This window comes from Myotis brandtii, unplaced genomic scaffold (genome assembly GCF_000412655.1).
Source record: "Myotis brandtii unplaced genomic scaffold, ASM41265v1 scaffold227, whole genome shotgun sequence".
NCBI classification, from domain to species: Eukaryota; Metazoa; Chordata; class Mammalia; order Chiroptera; family Vespertilionidae; genus Myotis; species Myotis brandtii.
In genome coordinates this window covers 712,241-733,265 of record NW_005358520.1, presented here as the reverse complement: position 1 = coordinate 733,265, position 21,025 = coordinate 712,241, and the positions used below count along the sequence as shown (strand labels likewise).

Below are 21,025 nucleotides of genomic sequence, written 5' to 3'. Positions count from 1 at the left end.
AAGGGGGAGGGTGACAAGACCAAATGGATGCTGACCAGCCCTCCGGGCACAGGGAGGCTGCCTGGTGCGTGCAGCCGTGGAGCTGCTGGGGGCTCGGCGTGGGCTGCTGAGCAGGAGCTGCCACGCAAGGTGACGCTGGTGGCTGTTGGGCTGGGCTGGGGCCGCTGGGCAGGAGCTGCGTGGCACGGCAGACTGGACGCCGCTTGTCCAGCGTGGGCCCCTCGGGGGAGCCCAGTGCCAGCTACGCCTGGGCCCTGTGCTGGGCTGGGGCTGCTTGGCGGGACCTGGTGTGAGCTGAGGCTGGCCTTCCCCGTGTGGAGGCTGTGGCTTCTGGGAGGCTGCGGTGCACTGAGCTGCTGCCGCTTGTGTGGTGTCTGGGCCGGTGGAAGAGGCTCTGGCTGGGGGCAGGTTGGCTGGGGCAGGGCCGGCAGTTAGCCAGGTCGATGGAGGAGACTCGACGTTTGCCTGTGTGGTCGGGCCAGCGAGGTGGGAGAAGAGCTCCACAAAAGAACAGCGGTGCCGCCTGGCTCCCTCCCTCCGTCCCGAGCTCACAGGTGCCTACCCGACAGCCCTCGCAGAGCCAGTCCACTTAACCCTCCCGCCTGCCGGGCGCTCGGTGCTGCCTCTGTGCTGGGCCGGTCTGTTGAAGGCTCTCCCTTTGTCTCTGGAGTGAATCCCCATTCCGCTGGCTTTCAAAGCTGATGTCATGGGGACTCTTCCCCAGCAGGTGCCCAGCAGGGTCCCTAACGCTTCCCAGGGGGCACTTGGGAGGCCAAGCTGTCCCTCAGGTTTATTAGTCTCCACCCTGTGGAGGCAGGACCTGCCTGGACGGTGTCTGAGCCCCTGCCTGTCTCCACGTGGCTTGTTTGTATCCTTAGGGACAGGAATGCTGAGAGGTGGTCATTCAGGCGGCTCAGTGACGGTTCTATAGTTTGGCTGTAATGCTGATGTGTGCCTGGGAGGGGGTGAGCTCAGGATTTACCCAGCTGCCTCCTTGTGTTACTTTTACTCTAGTTTTTATACAAGTGCATCAGAGAACCGGAAACCTCCAGATGCTAAGTGGTTAACACACAGCAGCTTCACTCCTTCCACATAATGCAGAGGACAGACTCTGGTGAAAAGCAGTTGACCTGGGTGAAAGGAGGTGAAGTTCTTGGACTCAGTACAAGCAGACCTCGTGTTGCTGCCCTCCAGATGCTGGTGTTTTCTGTTTTTTAAATCTATTTCTATTGATTTCAGAGAGGAAGGGAGAGGGAGAGAGAAACATCAATGATGAGAGAGAATCATTGATGGGCTGCCTCCTGCATCCCCCCTACTGGGGATCAAGCCCACAACCCGGGCGTGTGCCCTTGACTGGAATTGAACCAGGGACCCTTCAGTCCAAAAAGCATATGATCACTTATTTAAAAAAGAAATCCTGTAAACATTTATTTTAAAAGCAGAAACAACATTAACTTAGGTGTTTTTGGGACATCAACATACAACAGAAAAAGTGCAAGAGCGCCCCCTGCAGGGCCTAAGGGGCAGTCACCCAGCTGTAGTCCACTCTCCTGAGCTTGCGCAGCTCCTTCTCTTCGCACTTGGACAGCTGTGACAGCTGCTGTCGGAGGTCCTCTCCCACATCCGTGTGGTCTGCATGCTGCACCTTCTCAGGGACATCACCTTCTTCCTCTGAACTGTCACTTGCTTTTTCTTCTTCCATATCCACATCATCAGGCATTTCTTCAGCACTTTAACAGAATAAAACATAAACTTACTATTTACATATAAATGTCTGTAAAAAAATAACTCTAAGATATCTACGTAAAGATAGAAACACATAGACAAAGTAAATGAAAAATCTTGTGTGCAGTTTAAAAATTACAGGCTATTATAAAAGAGCAGGTGAATTTACAAAAAGTGTAATTTTGAATTACATATCAAGTCCTTAAACCTACCCAAAAGGCCTCTTTTCTAACACTTAGAAATTTTCAATGTGTTTTACCTACTTGACTTCGTAACCCTACGTTATGTGAAGTCTAAAGCAGAGAGAGATCCGTGGAAGGGCATCCTAAGACGGGGTAACCGGCACCCCCGCCCCCCACACCCCCCGCAGTGCCTACCTCCTGGCCTCCGTGGCCAGCAGCAGGGAGTTCACGAACATGGAGCACAGGAAGGCGGCCGAGGGCAGCACGTGGGCGGGGGTGTGAAGCAGCTGCAGGGACAGAAAACAGGGTTTCACCTAAAGAGTCAACACCAAACCAAACACAACAGGTTTTCCCCAGAGAAAACCAGCCAGAGCGAAACTGTGCCTCCCTTCCCACCTTCATGCAGACGACGCCTCCCTCAGCCAAGAGTCTGAAGTCCCAGTCTGTGCCGTCTGCATTGTTTGTATCAAGCTGCACAGCACAGGAGGAGTGGACAGGTCGCCTGCGGCAGACCCTCCAGGGCTGAGGGCGCCACTCACCTCGCTGATGGCGGGGACGTTCTCCGTCAGGGGCAGCTGCACCAGCTCGTTCTCTGAGGCGCCGTCCGCCTGCTCCCCCCGCTGCTGCCTGTGCCTCCCCAGGATGAAGTAGAACGGGGTGGTCGGCAGGCTCTCCTCTGCCAGCAGCTGGGAGGGCGAAGACGAGGGCAGTTACTCGGCAGCTCAGCCAGAGGGCGAGAAGGAAGGCCTGGGCGGGAGACCTTCAGAATGCCCCAGCCTGTCTCTCATGTCACCGGCAGAGCAGCCGAGGCCCCGCAGCCACTGACTGAGGAAAGCTGCCCGGGGCACTGAGATGGCAGAGAAACACCCACTTCTCACTGCCGCCCCCAGGGCCACAGAGACGCAGCGAAGGCAGACCCAGCGCTGGGTGGAAGGTGCCGTGGAAGCAGGCGGCCGGCGGAGGGGAAGTGACTGACAGGCCCGAGAAAGCAGAGCTCCAGGCCGTGGTCGCCAACGGGTGGCCCGTGGACCCTGGTGGTCCGTGAGGTCCGGAAGGTAGGCGACCGCGGCTCTACGCTGTGTGTGGAGAGCCGAGAGCACCCCGTTTACACTGCAGAGGCCTGCAGATGCTCAGGAAGCGGTATCCACAGACATAGGGTCTCTGTGAAGGGCTAGAAACCCTGATGGAACGGACGATGCGAGAAAGAGAAAAAGGTCATAAGCTGATAAAAACGAGGATGTCTCCCAGAAAACAGGAGACATAAAGAGGAATATTCGCGCAGCCAGTCTAGAAGGCCAACACATAAATAACAGGAATTCTAGAAAACAAACACAGAAATGAAGGCACAGGAGTGATTGGTTTTTCCTTAGTTGTCTGATTAAAACCCATCAGGAGGCCCGTTTCCTGAGGAAAAGCCATCTTTCATGAAGGCTGACTTGCACCCCCTAACAAGGCAAGCAGTACCCCACTCCCCTTCCTTAGTCCTCCCTCATATTCTCATCACTTGGAATAGTGCTTATGAACTTGTCATGCTTGTGTTTGCTGTCTGCATCTTCCTGTTAAATGTAAACACCACAGGCTTAGATCTGCTCGCTGACATATCTCAAACGTCTAGACTGTAGGTGATCAAGTTGCTGAATGAATTCAGTGAGTAAATGGTCTGGGCTTCTAGTGACAGTGGAAACTATAATGGAAGAGGAGCAGACCGTCAGTGTTCTAAGAAAATGGCTTTCAACTCAAGAGTTCTATACCCAGCCAACCAATCAGGCAGGAGCAAGGAAAACTTTCCGACATAGAAGGTCTTCCACTGACCTCCCAGGCCCCAAAGGACGTGCTGCACCAACGCCAGGGCGTGGCGAAGCCGGGGACCACGGGCTCTGACAGCAAAGGCGAGGCGAGGCCCTGGCGCGGGCGAAGGCCACCTCAGGCTTACAGAGCAAGCAGCCAGGTGGAAGCGGTCAGAAGGCTCAGCACTATTTCTTCAAGACCCGAAAGGGGATGTAGAATGTGTCTGGAAATACCGAGACGACTTGGCAACTGGGATAGAGTTTGGAGCGAATTAGGTGAGAAGTAAACAGAAAACTAGGCAAATAAAGGAAGTAGGTAATCATTAACGCCAGAGAAAAGAAGTTGGTTACAAAGGAAAACAACCTATTGCTACATGGCTGGCCGAGGAATTGTGTTCAGTGGGTTGTCATCATGAATACTGACCTGACCAATTTTTAGATTTGTTTCCTGGGAAACTGGGAGGGAGGAGGGGTATATGAGGATGTGTACGTGTGGGGGGTGGGGGTGTGGAAAAGAGCTACAACTTCCATTTCAACAGCTCAGAGTCACAGGTAAACCCAGAGTTAGCAACGCACACGTGTTCCTCAGAGACAGGCGCCGACGGGGCCGCGGCCGGGGCGTGGGGAGGGCTGTCCCGACAAGTCTCGGGAGCGGCTCGCCTCTGCGCCACGAGCACCCGGCACGGACTCACACACCAACTGCGTGTCAGCAACAACGTGCCTCCGGAGGCAGCGCTGTGAGGAGGGTTTAATCCGCTTCGGGGCCAGGGGAGGCCTGGCTTCCCGAGGCTGCGTTCTAACGAGAACCCACCTGTGCAGGGAAGCCATGCGGCTGCACGTGAGCGGCCACCACATACCTGCTTGCTTGTTGGTGTGAGTTTCTCTTCTGGAGACTTCGAGCTGAATGTCAGTAAGCTCTGCAAAGAGAGACCAGTTAACGCCGGGAGAGATGACTGTGGAGGGCACATCTAAGTGAGATGTTAATGGGCGACAGTGAGGCCAGCTGTTTGTGCTGAGCCATGAGCATCCACCCAAGAGCCTGAGGGGCGGTCACCGAGGCGGGGCTCGGCACAGAGAACACCGCTGCCTGAACACACCGGACGCCTTCCTCTGGGAGCAATCCTCCCACAGGACCAGGCACCTGTCACGGCCGACTGTCCCTCCCCACAGCACAGCAGCCGAGTCACGAGGGAGCCTTCGGAGGAGGAGGAGGACGGTTACCTGCGACGCCGTCAGGAAGTAGAACTGGGACCGGTTCAGCCACTGCAGCGCCTCCGAGGTGAATGCGTCAGGGACGTCTCGAGGCACAAACACTCCCCACCTGACTTCCTCGCTGCAGATGTTCCTCTGAACATACAGCGGCCTCGGCTCACTCGGTTTGAACACGAACACTAGAGGGAAAGACAGACAACACGCTTCGCAAGGACCAGCTCTGGCCTCGGGCTGGCGCCACCCTCTCAGACTCGCCCACCTCGCCAGTAACCATCATGGCTGCTTTAAGCTCTGACCCTGCAAACACCTCCTGGACGCCTGTGTGTCCAGAGGTAGGAGCGAGGCCACAGTGACCAGGAGGAAGGACCCAGCTCCGGAGCCCAGAGCTGAGCTCGGGGCTGCCTGCAGGACAGCAGGGAGGTGCTGGGGCGCGAGGCTGCACGATGCGCCAGGACACGCACGATGCCCAAAGCACTCGGCGCCGGGACAGGGACTCAAGGAAGGGCAGGGCCTCGGGCTCAGAGGCTTCAGACCTCTGATTGGCAGGCAGGTGTGACCCACTTGTACTTCAGCCGGGAGGAGAGAACTAACTTATAGACCCTCCTGTGCCAGCGTGATCTGTACTCACAGTCCGAGCCCCCCGAGGACCGAGAGACGGCGGCCACGTTCTCCGAGCGCGGGTCCGGCTCCATCACCGTGATGTTCAGTTTTGTGCTCCACTCCACTGGGGAGAAGGGAAAGCGATTCACTTCTATTGACAGAAGCGCTTCAAAGCCTGTCGTTCAAAGCGGGCACTCTTCCTTTTTCTGGGACAGCCACCCCCTGTCCCAGGAGGAGGGAGTCGTGCTTCCGAAAGCGCCGGCAGACCAGGGACGGGTGTGGAAGCTGCAGAGGCTGGAGGCAGGACAAAGCCCTCCTTCCACACACCATGCAATGCTCCCCTTCCCTGCAGCTACCAAACCTGGGCCAAACGTTAGCCAGAGACACTGCAGAGAAAAGATGCTACCACACCCAGCCACTGCTAAGCGCCCGCCACGCCTTTCCGACATGTATTCCCACAAGTAAAACCCACTAAGTGCACCTCTGCCAGGAGGTGTGGCAGGCGTTCAGACGGCAAGCGGCCGGGACACTGCGGGTGACATGCATACGGAGGAGCGGGGACAGGGCTCCAACTAGAGGGTGGAGCACAAAGGGCAGCAGAAGGCCACTCGCTGCAGGCACTGCCAGAGGGCGGCCGCTGAGCCTCTTCACCGACCACAGGCCGCTTATCCATGACCCTCAGAACGTCCCATTCAGAAAATCACATTGTCTCTGGGTCGAGACGTGAGGCTACAACCCAGAAGCCCTAGAGGCCTGGGCTCCTGCCCGTCCAGAGGGAAGATGTCTTACGTGCACAGCTCAGCAGGTTCCAGCAGCACAGGGTCCCGTTCTCAGTGGCTCCAAGAAGGTACTTGGAGCACGTCAGCCTCCCGAAGCAGAGGTGCCTGAGGACCACACGAGCGAGTCAGTCCAGCCCTGGGCACGTCCGCTCAGCTGGGCCCAGAGACCACCCTTTATTCATCATCTTGCAGAAACAGGGACGAAGCAGCACAAAAGGAAGGCTTACTTGGGTGTGCTGCTGCTTTAGAGAAACAGGTCTGATGACCAGTTCTTTTCCCTACTGTGCTGCGTGGTATAACAACACACACAGGAAGTGTATGCAAAATGTACAGACACTAATAAAACCCCTTTTTGTGCTCATTTACCTAAAGAGGCGTTTGCACTGTGAACCCTGAAGGAAGTTTTACAAAGTGAATTCAGAATCGGACGCATTGGGAACTGGGAGCCATGTCCTCGCCGCCTGCCACTCGTCCCCAGCGCTGTCCCCTGACGTGGGGGGACCCTGCTGGGTCAGCACCGCCTGGACCCCGAGGCTCAGGCACAGCTGCTTATGAGGCAGCTGACATGACGCGGTGGTGACAGAGAAAAGAATCCGCAGGCCTGGAAGGAGATGTCACTCCTGGTTCCAGAAATGGTGACTCCAGCACCTGGATCACCTGCAGAGAAGGCCTGGCTTCCCGCCCTCAGCTCAGCTGCTGCCCACGGCCCACGGCCTCTCCGAGGCATGAGTTATTCTAGAGCTCATGTACAAGGACTTGTTTAAATGTTAGAAAAAGGTACTTCACATTCCCCCATTATTCACCTACCGTACATGCCCAGCTCGCTGACAGAACGTGCACCTGAGCTCCCAGGTCTCGGACTCCCATATGGTCACCGTCTCCTCGAAGCTCACTGCCAGCAGCGAGCCGTCTTCAGAGAAGCAGCAGTTGGTTGCCTGGTACTTGTGGTAACTGCCCACGAAGTCGCAGGTCCAGCCCACAGCCTCTCCTGGGGAAACACGGACCACGGTTCAGACACGGCACAGAGGCTGAGCAACGTGTGAGGTTACACAACGGGACCCCTGCTCCCCAGTGAGGAGGCTGCAAGCACGGGCTGAGCTGCAGCTCATGCTGGTCCCACAGACCTCGACCGCCCCCTGGTGGGGCTGCGGGAGGCTGCACACCCGAGCCCTTTCTGGCCTCTTGCAAATGGAACAGAACAGCCAGCACTGAGCAGTCCAGTGTGTCATTAAAAAGTATGGGCTTGGAGGAAAGGCACATCACAGTGTGATCTCCTACATCATTTAAGTGCCCTGCCAGAGGGTGCAGCTCATGAGATAAATCTGGTGTGTCATTAAAAAGTATGGGCTTGGAGGAAAGGCACGTCACAGTGTGATCTACATCGTTTAAGTGCCCTGCCAGAGGGCGCAGCTCATGAGATAAATCTCTAAGTTCTTAGACTCGCTCTGTGTGAGCCACTTACTGTAGATGTCAGAGTCGTCTGCTAAGACCCACACTTTGAAGCGGCCGTCTCTGCTGGCCGTGACCAAGGTGGGGCTTTCGGACTTCTCCGCGTTGCAGAAGCACAGGGCGGTGATGCGGTCCTCGTGGGGCATGCTAACCTTCGTGTTGAGAACAAACCTGGAAGGAAGGAGACGCCAAGTCATCCTCACACCTGGACGACACACCCTCGCCTGGGGTCTCACACAAGAAACGAGCCTGCGGCCCGCCGGCCGCGAGTTTGACATACTTGTTGTATCCTACAACAGCATCTCTGGAAGGGCCTAGAACAGTGATGGCGAACCTATGACACGCGTATCAGAGGTGACACGCGAACTCATATTTTTGGTTGATTTTTCTTTGTTAAATGGCATTTAAATATATAAAATAAATATCAAAAATATACATCTTTGTTTTACTATGGTTGCAAATATCAAAAAGTTTCTATATGTGACACGGCACTAGAGTTAAGTTAGGGTTTTTCAAAATGCTCACATGCCGAGCTCAAAAGGTTCGCCATCACTGGCCTAGAATGACAGACAGCCGCCTGCCATCTCTCAGCCGCGACACGCAGTCCTGACACCACCTCTGTCCTGAGCAGTGTCCACAATGCAGAGGTGATGGAGCACCGGGCACCTTAATGGTACAACGTGAGTGTAAACAGGATCATCAAACATGGTCCCGAAAGCCGCCTGCACCAGCCCACAGTGCCTCCCGAGCTACTTCTGAGAATAGGCAAATGGCGGAATGATTATAGAAGACCCCACTGTGGCAAGAAAACAGAAAGAAAACTACCTGCTCCCACTGCCCTGTCAGCATTTAGTATCTGTGATCCCCAAACCACCTTTCCCGCCTGTTCCCGGGAGCTGTGAAGGGAAGAGGGACTGTGCCAGCCCTGGGCTCTGTGAAGGACATCCGGCAGGACAGCGTTGTGCTTTGGAAAAAGCTCGGGTTCCGAGGGGGTGACTGGGGCCTGCTCCCTCCCCTGGGGATATGGACACCAGGCTTATACCCCGTGTTCTGTGGGCGCAAAAGCAGAAGCCTCGCCCTGGCACCCAGGAAGGACTTGATAAAGGGCTGGATGGCCCTGGCGTGAGAAACTGGTGGGCTCCTTACCCAGTCAACACACACACACTGCACCCCGCCGCCTACACTGCCACGTTCCCCAAGGCAGCGTGATGAAGGAGCAAGGAGCTGACGTTCAGATTCTAATCCTGGATTTGCCTGGAATTAGGACTCAGGTCCTGGGGTGTCACTTCCCCATGTTCTCATTTATGCTGTGAGGTGACTGATAACCTGGGGGACACCGTGCTTTCTCACAGCAGAAAGCGTAACGGCTCTATCGGAAGCATGCCTCCCCATTACTCTAAATCTAAAACTAATCGAAATACAGCATCTTAAAGACCAAGAAGTAAAACCACAAGAGAGAAAACAACATGTTTTCTACTTTGAAATTCTAGGCTACAAAGTGGTATTACCCTTGTGTTTTCTTATTGTATGTCCACAGCTTCATTTGTAATTCCAGCTCCCCTTCCTTTTCTTGACGCTGTTCTACGGTTGCGAGCCAGGCACCGAAGCAGCCGAACGCAGCCTTTGTCAGCTCAATTTGGACCAGACCGTAGTCGTTGATGTATTCTTGCTGCACAATGTCTAGCTGATGGGTTAAGAACATCCAAAATGCTTACTAATGTAAATACATGCATGTGAGAGCATTCAAGGATGATTTTAAAAAGTGAAAAAAGATAGAACTGCTGTGAGTAGCCCAGCATTTTATTCCCTGTTGTTTCTCTCACCCGTTTCCTGGTCTGTTTACTACACGGGTGAAGTGCCTGCTATCTCCAGGATTTCAGTAGAAATGTGGTAGTAAAAAGACCAGGAAGTTTCCTTTCTCTGAGGGCTGACAGGTGAGAGGAGAGAGAGAAGGTGCCACGGCTTCTCAGACAGAATCTGTGAAGGGTCCCGTGGGGAACAGAGGAGAGGCGGGCCGCTGATGCATTTAGGGGCCCCAGGAGGCCTCCCTCTAGTCTGCAGTGTGCCATGGCCGCTCCATCACAGGAGGCACGTCTGCACTGCGAGCCACATCCTCATCCTGGTCCCTGTGGCCTGAGGCACAGACGTGTGTGCAGCTAATTAGTCTGAAAACACGACCACAGACAGAGCGGCTGCAGCAGCAGCCACGGCCACCAGGACCAGCTGCAGGCGACCGAGCGCTGCTGAGCGCGCGTGGTGGCCAGGGCCCTGCGGGGCTGCAGAGCTTCACTAGCTTTAAGGCAGTTAATGGATCAGAACCTTACGTTGTATAACTGCTTATCACTCTGGAGAGAATAGAACTGCAAGTGGCCGGGCTTTCCATTCAAAACCAACGCTTTAGTTCGTGGATCAATCATCAAGCCAGTCAAGATACTGCTGTCTGCAAAAAGAGTGACACACAGCAGCTGAAGCCAGACAGACGCCCACCTCGCACGGACACCCCCACCCACCCCGCGCCGGCAGTACCTCTCACCAGGCCTTGGATCACCGCGGAGGCCTCCAGGTTCCGGTGAATGATGGTGATCTCTGCGGGCACAAAACACTTCACCATGAACAGGTCAGAGCCTCCAGTTAGAAAAAAACCACCTGGACTTATGTGATTCTGGAATTATCAGAATATAAGACAACCGAGTAAGTTGTCTTTTAAGTGTCACATGGGTGCATTTTAAGTGTTAATTTGGGAAGTCGTATGCCCCGAAAGAGAGCGTTCCCTCTTAGGTGGTCCCTGCTTGCTCAGGACTGGATGTTCAGGGTACCCGCTGGAGGGCAGGGGAGGCGGCGGCTCTGGGCTCTCCATGTGGCGTGGGAACAGGACGAGCGCAGGTTCTGGAGGAAGCAGAACCCTCCATTTCTGCCAGAGCAGCCCTCGCCCCCGACACAGCCATCTCTTCCGGAAGCGCACGTGCCTATGCCAGCACCAAGGTCCACCTCAGAGCCCTTCCTCCACATCCCCACCCCATTCATTCCACACGAAAGGTTCTGAAATCAAGTGGCACAACTAAAACCAAACACACTGAGCCCACAGCTGGCAACCATTCTGAAAATACTGGATGGTGGTGGCATCTCGGGCGGAAGGGGGCGACAGAAAGAGGAAGAATGGAAGAAAGAAATGCTCCTAAAGGTGAGGCTGCTCTGCACCAGCCTGAGGTCTTCCATCTGCCCTTCCTTGCAGGTGGCAGGTAGCTGAGGCATCCAACAAACGGTACGAGTGCGGACGGACGTACTGTTGTCAGAGTGGGAGGTGCAGAGCAGGTCCCCCGCCGGCGAGACTGAGATGTGCTCAATGGTGGCCCCCAAGCGTGGCAGGAACTCCTTGGTCTTCTCGGCCGCATCGCGCCACTCCACCAGGACCGACTCCCGGCCGCCGCTCAGCAGGCTGCCGCCTTCTCCCGCACAAAGGCCAGGGCGGTGTTTGGAGAGGGAAAAACAGAAAGAGAAGCATACCCAGCATTTAATTTTTCTGGCCATGTTAGAGAAACGAACTACTGTTTTTCAGAATATGGAACGCTTCACGAATTTGCCTGTCATCCTTGCGCAGTACTGCACGTTCCAATTGTAGTATGTGCTGCCGAAGCGAGCACTGACCTGTCTTTGTAAGTGCACACCACAGTGCCTTCCTCTTTTAATCTCCTAAACCAAGACTCAAGGTCACGATTCAAGGACTTTCCCTCCCACTGGCATCTGCTTAGCTTGCTGCTGACCAGCTCCTCCTCTGGTAACAAGGACAACGGAAAGAAACAAGCACCCTCTAGGCCTGACGGCTTCTCTAGGAAGAAATAAACCCATTTCACTCTTCCGGTAACAAAAGGAGAGAACGTGCCCAATCTGTGCACAAGCACAGCCCTGCACCAAACAAGCACACCGGAAGCAATTCCAGGCCAATCTCACGACCGGCGAGGCTCCCAACCAAAACACCAGGACCGAGCGGAACCCAAGGATTCACTGAGAGGAACGTGCGGTGGTTTCAACACTTGGAAAATAAGTCAATTTCACCACCCGCTTCCGGAGGACAGGGGAGCCAACCAAAACACCAGGACCGAGCGGAACCCAAGGATTTGCTGCAGAGGAACGTGCGGTGGTTTCAACACTTGAAAAATAAGTCAATTTCACCACCCGCTTCCGGAGGACGGGAAACCACAGGTGCAGATGCTCACAAGGGACAGGCCCCACCTCGGGAGGCCGGCCCTCAGCAACGCGGACCTGACGGGCTTTTGGTTTCCATCCAGGGCCCCAGAGAGTCGGCAGCAAATGCGTTAGGGGGTAAAGCACTGACACTTCCCTCTGGGGCTGGGAACACTGTTCCCACTTTGATTCAACATGATCTCATCCTAAGATAAAGGCTTCTAAACACAGAGAATTAAAGTACTTGATTCACATGCTTCAAAAATTCACCTTAAACTACTAAACGTGCACTTACCCGTCGCTGAAAAAGCCAGATCCATAACCAGGTCATGGTGCCAATGCAGACATGTGTATGTGTACTTCTTCTCATCATCAAAACCCCTCCTATTGGAGAAAGACCAGTATTTCTAATTTCACCAAAGGTGTATGTTCAATGTCGCACTAACTAATAAATCACGGTATCAAGCTTATGGGTCCTAATGTCCAAAAAGTACAATGAGTCCATTTCCATTTCTAACTGAGTCACTTCTAGGAGCAGCAGGCCTTCCTGGGGTCCTACTATGCAGATAGCCCCTTCCTGTCACTGTCACTCTTTCCTTTTTACTTAAAGGCAGACAAAAAAGTTCCCTTCAGTAAAGTGACTACAGCACTTCCTCTCCCTAAAGCAGTGAGTGTGTGCACTGAGGAGTATGCACAGAAGCACAGACGGGGAGGGGGGGTGTCCCCATGCAGCGGGCCCAGTGCTGCTCCCCGCCACCCCCCAACCCCCTCGACCGAGGCAGCCGCCCTGCAGACCAACACAAGCAGCACAGAAACCAGCGCCCTCCCCTCCCCTCCCCGAGCCGCCTGACCAGAGGCGGATCTTGCCGTCCTTGTGCCCCGTCGCTATGCAGTCTTCCTTCGGGTGACACACTACACATGTGAAGTTGTTCTTTGCGTGTTTCCTATTTCCCGACGATGACAAAGTAAACCTAAGAGAAAACAACATTTTCTTGATTATTCAAGTCTCTTGGTAAGTAGCTAATTAAGTAAAAGGGATTTCTCGCCCTTATCAGCCCAAACGGGAGGCTCTCAGAACTGACTGCAGGACCTTAAAATAAAGTCCTTTTAGTGATTTTTGTTTTGTTTTTTGCCCGGGCAAAGTTGGCTCCCATTTCTTGTTGAAGCTAAGTGTTAGCTTCAGATCTACACGGGCCTAAGAAATGACAGCAGAGGCCGCTGGCTAATGTCTGAAGATGCCGGGGCCCTCACTCTACTGCACACGAGACAAGTGCTGTCAAAGGGAATGCTCACCTTGACGTGGCTTTCTTTTTGAAGAAATAAACAGACAAGTAGAAGTCCCGCACGGCAGCGACGTATTCTCCCTGGTGTCAAAGAGAAGATAACATGCCCAAACAGTCAGCACTTGAGGAAGAAATTCTTGTCACAAAAGTCAATGTTGTAACAATAACCTTTTCCTGCAGAAATACAGTGCAGATGCCAAAACCCTGATAATGTTTTGGACAATTAGTGTTACAAGAGCAATAACACAGGATATATACAATGAGATGGTCCTACAGACCTATCCCATAAACACACGCTCCAGATGACACAGACGTCTTAGTTACTAACAGAAATACTGTAGCTCGAGGCAGCATGAACCCCTGTAACGTAAGATGTTGAGAGGACAGACGGCAGGAAAGAGAGTTCAGGTACAAAAGAGAAACCAACGGAAGAAAGCTGACCTGGCTCCCGAAGGCGACGCACTTGGGCGAGGGGCTGATGTAGTCCAGCACCAGGCAGGGCTCCTCGGCCTCGGCGTCCTGGCGGGGCGAGCGGGGCAGCCGCACGGAGACCAGCTGAAACACATCTAGCACAGGAGCGGGCCACTCGCGAGCGCCCTGCAGAGGCGGGACCACTCTCCCCACACGGAACCGCTCACCGTTCCGAGGAGTCATTCGACGCCAAGGGAGTACTCTAGGCCCTCGTGACAGTCCCGCACGGCAGCGACGTATTCTCCCTGGTGTCAAAGAGAAGATAACATGCCCAAACAGTCAGCACTTGAGGAAGAAATTCTTGTCACAAAAGTCAATGTTGTAACAATAACCTTTTCCTGCAGAAATACAGTGCAGATGCCAAAACCCTGATTATGTTTTGGACAATTAGTGTTACAAGAGCAATAACACAGGATATATACAATGAGATGGTCCTACAGACCTATCCCATAAACACACGCTCCAGATGACACAGACGTCTTAGTTACTAACAGAAATACTGTAGCTCGAGGCAGCATGAACCCCTGTAACGTAAGATGTTGAGAGGACAGACGGCAGGAAAGAGAGTTCAGGTACAAAAGAGAAACCAACGGAAGAAAGCTGACCTGGCTCCCGAAGGCGACGCACTTGGGCGAGGGGCTGATGTAGTCCAGCACCAGGCAGGGCTCCTCGGCCTCGGCGTCCTGGCGGGGCGAGCGGGGCAGCCGCACGGAGACCAGCTGAAACACATCTAGCACAGGAGCGGGCCACTCGCAAGCGCCCTGCAGAGGCGGGACCACTCTCCCCACACGGAACCGCTCACCGTTCCGAGGAGTCATTCGACGCCAAGGGAGTACTCTAGGCCCTCGTGACAAAATGCACTTTACAGCTGGATTCTTTGGATCTTGTATTTTTAGTTCCTTGGAGTGGTTCCCATGTGCAGCCGTGCTAGGACCACGGGCCTCACTGACAGAGAGCTGTTCCAGCTGCGGGCACTGACCCTCCCAGCCGAGGGGTCAGGGGTGAGTATGAAGAGTGGCTGCCAAATACGAGTGGGCAGAACCACCTGGGAACTTACTGACACGCAGATTCCTAGGCCAAACCTCAGACCCAGTGAATCTGTTAATTGTCAGGGAGACGAGGAATCTGATCTGGTTGTAAGCATGTGGACAGACATTAAGAATCCACGTGTTTACATACAAAACAGAACCTAAATACTGAAGACTGTTATCTTTAAAGCAGTCATTTGAGAAGGCAACTTAATTGTTTTAGAATGTTGCCATTTCCAGAACATTTTTGGAATATCCTTTAGAGATGACTACATATGGAAAACTAAACTTACTGGGTTTTCTTGTTTTTTAATGTAGTATTTTGATAGATAAAATGCATATTCACTAACAGACTTGGCACCAAATGAATTTTAGCTTAAAAAAATCTAGCTGTCACAGCTTTGACTATTCTCTGGTTACTTGAAAGTCCATGATATATTACAACTGGCAAAGTTGTCCCTTCCTCCCCCGCCGACCCCCACCAAAAAAACGCTAAAACAAAGCAAAAAAACACACAGAACTGTGGAAAGGACTCACTCAGCTAATGAGCCGCGAGCCAATCGGCTGCCGGCCCAGTGCCACCTCAGAGCTGTCTGCATTTGAATTCTGAACACAACAGTCCTTCACAACACGGCTGCGGAGGCTTTCCTGCATTTGAGAAGCTCTCAAACGGAAGGCCTGCGTCCAGCAGAGCACGTGAAGTAGACCGTACCTGGCTTCTCTTTCTTTATCGTAACGAAGACAGAATCCTCAGCAAGCGCATGAGTGTAGAGGGCGTGAAGTTTCTGCCCCACTGTGAAAGTCTGGAAGAGAAAAGGCCACGCTGTTCAGCCTTCCCACCTACCTGACCCCCACCCCCCCAACATCAGTTCCACGAAGGGCAGGGATCTGTCCCTTTTGCTCACTCATGTATCCCCCACATCAGAAGAGTGCCTGGCACAGAGAAGACAACACATAGTTATCAAACAACCTTCCAAATTATACATATAGAGCCTGCCATTCCTTTTTGATGGCTGCATAGTATTCTATTGAATGAGTTATCAATATTAACTGACATCAAGGTCACAGTCAATTTCTTCTTTCTACCATAACAGTGCTTTAAGGACGACATGTACCTGCACTGTTTTCATCAAGAGATGCCTAAAGGGGAGATTGCTGGAGCAAAGGTACTCACTTTCAGTTTGGTTCTCATGGCTGTGTTCAAAAGCATGTTTCTCTACACTTTTCCTACCGTTAGGCTTTTTTCAATCTTTAACTTAGCGTGACTGGTGGGAAAATGCTGGCACACTTTTACATTTCTTTAGTTACCCACGAGGTTAAGCACATCTTCAAGTTTATTGCATATCTTTAGTAAATATTATCTTCATTTTATTGCTCATTTTTTGTTAAAGTTTAAAGTTTTTATAGAGTCAAATTTGCTTTGTGGTATATGACTTTCACGACTGGTTTGGGAATGCCATCTGGCCTTACAGAAGGGAGTAATAGATCATTAAATGATGTCGCCATTCCTTTCACATAATAAAAATGGAAGATCAATCCACATACCTTTATCAAAATGCCATCTAGATAGTCCCACAGTTTAATTGTGCCATCAAAGGAACAAGAATACAGCTAAAAGGGTAAACACAGTAAAAAACTGATTAAAAAAAGGAACTCCATTAAGATAGCAAATGAATTAAACGCTAACACAGAAGGCATTTTGTCCACTAATCCATTATTTGTCTTAGAGAAGTGGAGTCATTTATTTGTGTTGTTTTTGCAAAATTTCTATTGTTTGTGACCATCTTGTCACAGCTTTGGGGGAAGCAGATCCATCAACTGAACGTGTAAGTAAAATGGGGGAAAGGCCACCCTCCGTCTGGGAGGGGCTGACGTGAAAGCGCTCGGGGGCTGTGCTGCCTCCTGTGTGTGCAAACTGCTGTCATCGGTGTGGCAGGAAGGCAGTGCCTCCGGGACGACCTCAGTGTCCTGCTTCCTATCACACTGCCGCCCAGCGAGGACCCACATGCCCAGCGAGGACCCACGCACCCAGCGGGGACCCACACGCCCAGTGGGGACCCTCGCTCCATCAGGGACCCACGTGCCCAGCGGGGACCCTCGCTCCGCAGCACCAGGAGGCCTGGGCAGCACCTGCTCTCATTCTGTCCCACTGGACACAGGGTGTCTTTGCTGCTGTTATTGTGAAAACATTTTTCTTATAATGTTGATAAAGAATGGTAGATATTTTTGAAAGTGGCAATTTTAAGATTTCTACCAATGAGGACATGGAATTGGAGAATAGGAATAAAAAATGATGAAGAAAATATTTTCTATTCAAGTAAAATATTTATATTAAGTTAAAAATACACATTGCAACTACATATAACTTTAGACTCATGAACATGGATTAGTAAAATATAATAAGGCAAACACACAATCACCGTTAAAACAATGGTCAATGCAAAAACTGCGACTCCAGTCCACAGGACCTCCGGCACACCCCCCTCACCGAACCTGCTGGTAAACTTGTCCTCCTCCAATTTTATTAACCTGAGGTTCCGAGAAACAGATCTTTTATGCAATGTGTAGTTTTTCATGTTGCTATGAAACTTAGTAATGCAGCCTTCACAAATTCCAATTTTAATAACAGGATATTCCTGCTACAAAAACCCATCCAAATGCTACAGATGACAACATCGTGTCTTCTCACACCCTCAGGACAGCAGGATGCAAGGCCTGCCCTGCGGAAAAGCCACCACTGACTTTCAAGAGCAGCTCATTGGGTTTCGGAGCAGCTCAGTGTTCCCTTACGTCCTACTTCCTGTGACAACGCAGTGGATGACAATGCAAGTCCCTTCACTTTTATTTCAGACAGAGGGGGAGGGGAGAGAAAGAAACATGGGGTCACCCGGCTGCCTCCTGCGGGCACCTGAGCCACAGCGAGGTGTGTGCCGACCGGAAGCGAATCCGCCACCTTCTGGGGCAGGGGAGGAGGCCAGGGCTGCACATCCTTTAAAACCAGTCACTCCCAGGTGGCTGTGACCCACCCAGAGTGGGGCCTGGTCAAAAACGAGAGCGAGACAAGCATTTATACCTGAGGCGCCTCTCTGGTAGCTCGGCTGGGACTTAGGCACTGAATTAAAGCGACAGTTCTTATTCCTGAATTCTGAGAAGAGCTGCTTTGTGGAGGGCGACGGAGGCCCACCGTCTGTCCTAACGTGAACTGACCGGCCCCCTGACTGAGGAGCCCTTCTTGTCCAGACGCTGGCCTCCAGGAGGTGGCTCTGCATCTGCACTACGAAGCCGCATCTCTAAGATCTACACAACCAATCCCTTAGGCAGCATTTAAAACGTGTGTTCCGGAAACAAGAGTTCAGAGGTCAAACGGGTTCGAGAAACACAAGTCCTCGCTGCCCCTTCCGGATGTGGGCAGTCACCAGGCAGGCAGGGGACCCGAGAAGACCTTCAGTCAGGACTCAGTGTGCGCCAGACCCCGAGGGTCAGGTCAGACAGCCAAGAGCCCTCCCTCAAGCCCCAGCTATTGGCCTCTCAGTAACAGTGACTGTGCAGCTGTGGGCGGTGACCCTATTTTAATAATGATCAATAAAATGCATATTCTTGGGTGAGGGGGAACAAAAAAGTTTAAAAAAGTGAAACTATCTTGAATCAGAAAATCCACATAGTTCTTTTCCTGAATGTAACCTGGACAGATTGCCCATCAAATTCAATTCCAATGTTTCCGGCCACAATAAGCCCATGAAAAGACGCAATCTCGAACGGTCCGCCACCTGGAGATGGTTGTGGGGGTTGAGCTGGATGCCCGTCACCAGGTTTCGGTGCCCCTGCAGCACGTGCACACACTCCTCCGTGGCTGTGCTGTACACCTTGACGAAGTCTCCAGACACACAGAAGAGGTACCTGCAACGAGAGGAAAGGAGCTGCACACCCGCTATGGAGAGTCAGACTCTACTGTCCATGTTCCTTTCAGACAACAGTTTGAGGCAGAGGCTGCCAAACTGTTAATACGGTGAGAGTTGGGACACTTGTCTGACTATTTCCGTAACAGATAGAAGCACAGGCCAAAGGGCGGTGTTTTCACTTTTTGAATCAGAAAATCCACATAGTTCTTTTCCTGAATGTGACCTGGACAGATTGCCCGTCAAATTCAATTCCAATATTTCCGGCCACAATAGCCCATGAAAAGACGCAATCGCGAACGGTTCGCCACCTGGAGATGGTTGTGGGGGTTGAGCTGGATGCCCGTCACCAGGTTTCGGTGCCCCTGCAGCACGTGCACACACTCCTCCGTGGCTGTGCTGTACACCTTGACGAAGTCTCCAGACACACAGAAGAGGTACCTGCAACGAGAGGAAAGGAGCTGCACACCCGCTATGGAGAGTCAGACTCTACTGTCCATGTTCCTTTCAGACAACAGTTTGAGGCAGAGGCTGCCAAACTGTTAATATGGTGAGAGGTGGGACACTTGTCTGACTATTTCCGTAACAGACAGAAGCACAGGCCAAAGGGCGGTGTTTTCACTTGGTGTTGGAAGTACTTGCTTACACGTATGTCTCCCCCCTTACCTGCCCATCAGACCCTACAGATCAGAGGCGTTATTCTCTTCTGTTTCCCAATGTCCAATCCAGTTTGTTGAACAGACCTTGCCTGAACCTCAGAGGCCTTATAAATTAACTGGGTAAAATGAACCAGTAAATAATTATTATAAAGTAAGAAGAGTAACTATTCGAATGCCGGCCGGGGTCACACCTATGTCATCGGTTCTGAGCCACTTGGTTTTTCACGTCCCCCTCGGAGAGCAGGCTGCATCTTCCAAGCATTCCCTGAGACCAGTGCACAAAGGCACGCTTGGCCCACAGAGCGAACACTCCATGACCGCTGCTGTGGCCAGAGGCAGTCACCGCGCAGCTGTGAGCAACTGTCTACGAGATCAAGCAACATGAGCACCAAGCTCTGGGCACACGCCTCCCAGCGGCTGGTGCTCCTCTCCGCTCCCAGGCGCCACCTCCGGCCTGGGCATCTCAGGCGTCCTGCCCCCAGGTGTGCCCTGCAATGTGCCGTTCCTACTCACATCAGACGCATCTTGTGAACGTGCCCACAGCACTTCCTCAGATAAAACTAAACTAAATCCTCCAATGCTTCCCACCGCCTGCAGGGCAGGACCCACACTCCTGAGGCCTTTGGGGGTTTGACCGGGGTCTGGAAGCCCCTTTTCACTTGACCCGTCAGTGGTTCACAACTCCAACAGCCTTCTCCCCGCGGAAGACAGATCCCTGGAACCAGCAGACGGGTCCCCTAGGCAGTGTGTCCTGGAGATGGGGGTCCTGTTTGCCTAGAAAACTCCCCACGACGACACTGAAATGCGTCCCCAGAGGAAGGCTTCCCGCGCTGCGACCCTCAGCAACAACAGTGGCTGGACCGCCTGCATGCACCCCAAAGGCAACGAACTGGCCCTCTAACCGCCTGCATGTACCCCAAAGGAAACAACCTGGTCCTCTAACCGCCTGCATGCACCCCCAAAGGAGACGACCTGGTCCTCTAACCGCCTGCATGCACCCCAAAGGAGCCCCACGTTCTGCGGTCTCTGCACAGTGCCTTCCTTCTGCTCCGGCTGGACGTTCGCTGCAGGGCCTTTCCACACAGCCCCCCTCGCCTCCCCCCAGGTCAGCAGCAGTCCCTGTGCTTCCAGGGACGCCCGGCTCCCTCACCGCACCCACCACAGGGGCGATGACAGACTTCCTCTCACACAGGGAGACCCCGGGAGGAGCTGTGTGCTTGCTTACTCTAAATGACAGACACACGGTGCGGCAGACAAGAGCGACTTGAAGAAGTCAAACACCGGGGGTGTGAAGCCAGCTTGCCCATGCCCTGGCTGAAAGATGCTGGAGAATTCACTTAACACGCCCCGCCCCCCCAACCTCAGTCACCACCTGTAAAAGGCACATAGCACTGTCCTGTTCCCATGAGGATTCCAGGAGGTCAATGCGGGCGAAGGCACGCGTAGCCACAGAGCACACGCCCCTAAGTGCTGCTGTGCCCTAAGGATGACACCGGAGCCTGCAGACTCGTGCAAGCACCCCCCAAGAGCCTGCATGTCACTCGGGACTCGGTCACCCTGAGGATGAGGAGCAGAAGCGGATGTTCTTCAGCAGGAGCCTGGGTTCGAGAGGCTCTGCGGGGTGTGGGAGTGAGGGCTGGGCAAGAAACGAAGCGCGACAAGGAAATAACTCAGGTGGTACTTGCAGGGACGGTACCTGCAGAGACGGGGCACACACCCGTCCCTGAGCGACGGGATCACGGGCCACGCCGGGGAACACGAGTGGCTGAGCC

At 53.1% G+C, this 21,025-nt stretch overlaps 1 protein-coding gene across 1 annotated transcript in view; it reads right to left on the bottom strand.

Moving 5' to 3' along the window:
* Positions 1-1,399: 1,399 nt before the first annotated feature.
* Positions 1,400-21,025, bottom strand: part of WDR75 (WD repeat domain 75) — a 22,760-nt gene continuing 3,134 nt past the window's right edge. The window contains exons 2-22 of the mRNA XM_014539725.1: positions 20,935-21,018; positions 18,906-19,035; positions 16,244-16,309; positions 15,411-15,501; positions 14,276-14,400; positions 13,210-13,280; positions 12,768-12,887; positions 12,212-12,300; positions 11,019-11,177; positions 10,261-10,320; positions 10,059-10,174; positions 9,243-9,418; positions 7,748-7,905; positions 7,093-7,273; positions 6,296-6,390; positions 5,535-5,630; positions 4,916-5,085; positions 4,552-4,611; positions 2,447-2,593; positions 2,103-2,194; positions 1,400-1,730 (exon numbers count right to left, since the gene is read on the bottom strand). Of these exons, the coding sequence (XP_014395211.1) occupies positions 1,517-1,730; positions 2,103-2,194; positions 2,447-2,593; positions 4,552-4,611; positions 4,916-5,085; positions 5,535-5,630; positions 6,296-6,390; positions 7,093-7,273; positions 7,748-7,905; positions 9,243-9,418; positions 10,059-10,174; positions 10,261-10,320; positions 11,019-11,177; positions 12,212-12,300; positions 12,768-12,887; positions 13,210-13,280; positions 14,276-14,400; positions 15,411-15,501; positions 16,244-16,309; positions 18,906-19,035; positions 20,935-21,018 (2,500 nt within the window). The 3' untranslated portion in view covers positions 1,400-1,516. The remainder of the gene's footprint in view (positions 1,731-2,102; positions 2,195-2,446; positions 2,594-4,551; positions 4,612-4,915; positions 5,086-5,534; positions 5,631-6,295; positions 6,391-7,092; positions 7,274-7,747; positions 7,906-9,242; positions 9,419-10,058; positions 10,175-10,260; positions 10,321-11,018; positions 11,178-12,211; positions 12,301-12,767; positions 12,888-13,209; positions 13,281-14,275; positions 14,401-15,410; positions 15,502-16,243; positions 16,310-18,905; positions 19,036-20,934; positions 21,019-21,025) is intronic.